The following is a 5,470-nucleotide window of genomic DNA, read 5'->3' as shown; positions in this document are numbered from 1 at the left end:
AGATGTAATTGCTAAACTTCCACATCCCACCAATGTTAGAGGAGTTAGGAGTTTTCTAGGGTATGCCGGTTTTTACCGACGTTTCATAAAAGATTTCTCTAAAATTGCCACTCCTATGAATAAACTCCTAGAAAAGGATGCTCCATTCATCTTTTCAGATGAATGTATCAAATCTTTTAATATTCTTAAAGAGAAACTCACTAATGCGCCGATCATGATAACACCAAATTGGAATCTACCGTTTGAACTAATGTGCGATGCAAGTGATTTTGCAATGGGAGCCGTTTTAGGACAAAGGATTGAAAAACGATTTCAACCTATTTACTACGCTAGTAAGACGTTACAAGGAGCACAAACAAATTACACAACTACTGAAAAAGAACTCCTTGCTATTGTCTTTGCTTTTGACAAATTTCGTTCATATCTCGTTCTAGCTAAAACGGTGGTCTATACCGACCATTCTGCTCTTAGATACCTATTTTCGAAACAAGATACTAAACCAAGATCAATCCGTTGGATCTTACTCTTACAAGAGTTTGATATTGAAATCCGAGATAAAAGAGGAGCAGAAAATCTCGCCGCTGATCATCTTTCTCGTCTTGAAAATCCCGAATTAGAAGTTATAAATGAATCGGCCATACAAGACAACTTTCCTGATGAATATCTATTGAAGATAGATTATAATGAAATTCCATGGTTTGCAGACTATGCAAACTACTTAGTATGTGGATTCCTTGAAAAAGGATTGTCGTACCAAAAACAAAAGAAATTCTTCAGTGATATAAAACACTATTTCTGGGAAGATCCACATTTGTTTAAAAGTTGTCCCGATGGAATAATACGCCGATGTGTATTCCGAGATGAAGCCAATCAAATCTTAAACCATTGTCACACAGGACCAACAGGAGGGCATTATGGGCCTTAACTAACAGCAAGAAAAGTTTATGATGCTGGATTCTATTGGCCTACAATTTACAAAGACGCACACCTTCTTTGCAAATCCTGTGATGCTTGTCAAAGGGCCGAAAAAATAAGTCAACGTGATGAAATGCCACAAAATGTCATTCAAGTATGTGAAGTATTTGACATTTGGGGTATTGACTTTATGGGTCCATTTCCAAAATCTCATAATAATTTATACATTCTCGTATCCATTGATTATGTATCTAAATGGGTGGAAGCACAAGCTCTCCCAACTAACGATGCACGAGTTGTAGTCAACTTTTTAAAACGTCTTTTTGCAAGGTTTGGAACACCGAAAGCTTTAATAAGTGATCGGGGAACTCATTTTTGTAATAATCAACTTGAGAAAGTTCTTAAAAGATATGGAGTAACTCATAAAATCTCCACTGCTTATCATCCACAAACAAGTGGACAAGTTGAAAATACCAACCGAGCTTTAAAACGCATTCTAGAGAAAACCGTAGGATCAAATCCGAAGGAATGGTCCATTAAATTGGAGGATGCACTCTGGGATTTTAGAACAGCCTACAAAACTCCAATTGGAACCACACCTTTTAGACTCGTTTATGGAAAAGCATGTCATCTTCCAGTAAAAATTGAACACAAATCATTTTGGGCTTTGAAGACATGTAATCTTGATTTACATGAAGCTGGACGACTACGGTTAAGTCAATTAAACGAATTAGAAGAATTAAGACATGAAGCATACGAAAATTCGTTAATCTATAAGGAAAGAACGAAGAAATGGCATGATAAAAGAATCAGAAGTTCAAAAGAATTTAAAGAAGGAGACAGAGTTCTTCTTTTCAATTCACGATTCAAGCTATTTCCTGGAAAATTGAAATCAAGATGGTCTGGACCATTCATAGTCAAAAGAGTTTTCCCATAGTTTTCCCATAGTTAAAACCTTGTTACAGTTTAAGTCCCCAATTAATTGAAATATTTGACTTCGGGTATAAGGATAATTTGACGAGGATACTCGCACTTTATATTTATGACTGATGAACTGTTATGGACAAAAACCAGACGGACATATTAAATAATCCAGGACAAAGGACAATTAACCCATGGGTATAAAACTAAAATCAACACGTCAAACATCATGATTACGGAAGTTTAAATAAGCATAATTCTTTTATTTCATATTTAATTTCCTTTATTTTATATTTAATTGCACTTCTAATTATCGTACTTTTTATTTATTGTCATTGTATTTAATTGCACTTTTAATTATCGTATTTTTAATTATCGCAATTTTATTTTATCGCACTTTTATTTATCGCAATTTCATTATCGTTATTTACTTTACGCTTTAAATTAAGTCTTTTATTTATTTAATATTTTACATTAGGTTTTAACTGCGACTAAAGTTTTAAAAATCGACAAACCGATCATTAAACGGTAAAAACCCCCCTTTATAATAATAATATTACTTATATATATATTTGTATTTTTATAAATTAAAACTAATATAGCGTTAAGCTTTGTTTAAAAGATTCCCTGTGGACGAACCGAACTTACTAAAAACTACACTACCGTACGATTAGGTACACTGCCTATAAGTGTTGTAGCAAGGTTTAGGTATATCCATTCTATAAATAAATAAATATCTTGTGTAAAATTGTATCATATTTAATAGTTTTTCCTGGTAAAATATAAAGCTATTTCATATACACCTCGCAGAACATCAGTTACCTAGCCAAACCCGCCACCTCATATGCCAAAGTAAAATGGTTGTTCTTCCTTCCCCGCTCCCTCTTTTTCGACATATGCGGCGGCGGGTTCCCAGAGAAGAGGGGACAACTTCTTTCTCCTTTGCATTGCTCAATCTTCCTTTTCTGATTGAAAATAGCAAGCCACTCCACTACTGGTACAGAGGCCAGATAGAAGGTTGCTTATATGTTCAGGCTCGAAAATATATCTTTTACCTCTCTTCCCTGTCTCCATTCTGATTGATTCGCTTCTTCCTTCGCGCAAGCCTTTGGTTCGCCCCTTGTTATGTTGCATTTTTTGCTCCTCCGCTTCAGTCTGCCTTCTTCGGATAGCCGGGGTCCGAAGTTGATTTCCGATTTCAATGTCAGCTCCAGGTTTTGGGCGGCCCATCTGGTTAGTTCAGCTATCACTGCTGGAAGCCCCTGCGGTTGTTCGGCTGCGTACTCCCCGTCCCTCTATCTCACACTCCCAAAGCATATTTTGATTTCATATTCCATTTTCCTTCGCCCCTTTCAAGCGCCCTTAGACTCGTTACGTTGTTCGACTGAACTCGTCGGCTCCGCGCTCTATTCGGTCGGAACCCGGTTCGTCGAGAACCTTCTCTCATAGATTCCCTTCACCAAGTCATCGCCAGCAATCCGCTCTTATCCCTTGGTGTCAAAGGGCGAGTTCCTTTCTTGTCTTGCCCAAAAAATTTCTTGATTCTCATTGGAGAAAGACTCTCCCTCTACTTTATTTAACAGGGGCGGAGGCACTCTATCAATAACAAGAAAAAAGTAGCAATTCCGTTGGTTTGAGCTTGGAAGCAACCTGCTATCTATCGATAGGCGAGAATAGACTGCTATTGGCTGATTCGCCTATCTATTCTATTATGGCCGGCTTGGAGACATCAGAGGAAGACTATCATCTCTATTCGGGTATTATCATAGCATAGCTTCATTCATTCGTTGAACCTCGGGGATAACCATTAGCATTGAATATATATATATATATATATATATGGACCAATCTTGACATAAAGTAATAGTTAGAGGTTTATTTTGTTAAATTATATCTCAAATGGATTTGAGGAGGTGGAACATGTGAACGGATAACAAGTGGGCTAGCCGTCATTGTTTTCAATTTTGCTTCTTCCTTGACTTTTCTACTTTATTCTAGACTTGACTATCCTAGATGATTCTAGACTTGGTTATCCTAGATTATTCTAGACTAGACTTGATTAACTTAATGGATAAGGTTAATCAACTATAAATAGGGATGTAATAAGGAGATTGTAATAAGAGTTTTTCCATAATTGGAGAAGGATTTCCAATAAGTTCTTGTTCTTAAATTTTACTATTCTGTCTTCATAATCTGTCAAATTTGCTTGTTCTCCTTTCTTTCGTGTTGGACAATCGGATGAGAAGTATCCAAATGCATCACATCGAAAACACTGCAGCTTTGATCGATCTTTAGTTAAGTTTTCAGTTATTTGTCTACCAGCAAAAAAGTTTTGTCCGCGGCCTGAACCCCTTCCTCGACCACCAAACTGTCCACGACCTCGGCCCCTACCCCGGGTGTCTTGGCCATTCCCTCAACCTCGACCAAAGTTGTTTTCCCTTTTCTTTCTTGAGTCCTATCCTTCATAGGACAACAGAAGTTGGTCATGGCTGTTATTTGTAGTCTTTAGACTGGTTCGTTCTTCGTAAGCTTTTAGCCTACCCACAACTTCATGGAATTTCACCGTTTTGAGATCAACCAGTTGTTCGATAGTGGCTGCCATATTTAAAAACTTTTCTGGTATGGCAGTTAATATTTTTCTCACCAACGTGGTTTCCTCAATGACGGTTCCAAGTGCAGCTGATTTTGAGGCAATTCCAGAAAGTTTTGCTGCAAAATCATCAATTTTTTCGCTATCTTTCATCCTTGCTGCTTCAAATTCAGCTTTAAGAGTTTGAAGCCTAGCCTCCATTACTCGTTCAACTCCAAGGTGACGGGTCTTGATTGCATCCCAGATTTCCTTTGCATGGGTGCAACCTGCAACTTGAAGAATCAAGTCTTCAGGTAAAGATTGATACAGATAAGCGATTGCAGCATTATCCTTTTTCTGATCGACATCAGTTCCAGGTTCAATTGATTCCCAGATTCCATGTGCCTTAAAAATCGCTTTGATCCTAAGCGACCAGATGGGATAATTGGTCGCAGTTAGGATAGGGCACTGGAACGTAAGATGGCTGGTATCCTTGATTGCATCCGAGGTATTGATAATATCCCCCATGAATCTGGACTTCGATCGACGCTCGTATTTTGCTGTCTTAGAATCTGGTGATTGATCTAGTCCTTTTGATCAACAACACGATCCCTTTTGTAACTCAGCTCTGATACCAATTGAAGAAATTTGGTACCAGATTATGAAGACAGAATAGTAAAATTTAAGAACAAGAACTTATTGGAAATCCTTCTCCAATTATGGAAAAACTCTTATTACAATCTCCTTATTACATCCCTATTTATAGTTGATTAACCTTATCCATTAAGTTAATCAAGTCTAGTCTAGAATAATCTAGGATAACCAAGTCTAGAATCATCTAGGATAGTCAAGTCTAGAATAAAGTAGAAAAGTCAGGGAAGAAGCAAAATTGAAAACAATGATGGCTAGCCCACTTGTTATCCGTTCACATGTTCCACCTCCTCAAATCCATTTGAGATATAATTTCACAAAATAAACCTCTAACTATTACTTTATGTCAAGATTGGTCCAACAATCACCCCCTCAATCTTGACCTTGAGTAATCATTTATTTCTTTGAGTCTCC

The 5,470-nt window shown here is 37.3% G+C and overlaps 1 protein-coding gene across 1 annotated transcript; it reads right to left on the bottom strand.

Moving 5' to 3' along the window:
* Nucleotides 1-4,291: 4,291 nt before the first annotated feature.
* On the bottom strand, nt 4,292-4,933 carry LOC139864212 (uncharacterized). The gene has a single exon (XM_071852795.1). The coding sequence runs from the start codon at nt 4,931-4,933 to the stop codon at nt 4,292-4,294; it is 642 nt and encodes a 213-aa protein (XP_071708896.1).
* Nucleotides 4,934-5,470: the final 537 nt, after the last annotated feature.

The sequence above is a fragment of the Rutidosis leptorrhynchoides genome, chromosome 8 (assembly GCF_046630445.1).
Source record: "Rutidosis leptorrhynchoides isolate AG116_Rl617_1_P2 chromosome 8, CSIRO_AGI_Rlap_v1, whole genome shotgun sequence".
NCBI lineage: Eukaryota > Viridiplantae > Streptophyta > Magnoliopsida > Asterales > Asteraceae > Rutidosis > Rutidosis leptorrhynchoides.
Note: the sequence above shows the minus strand (reverse complement) of the source record. Positions and strands in the feature narration are given on the sequence as shown.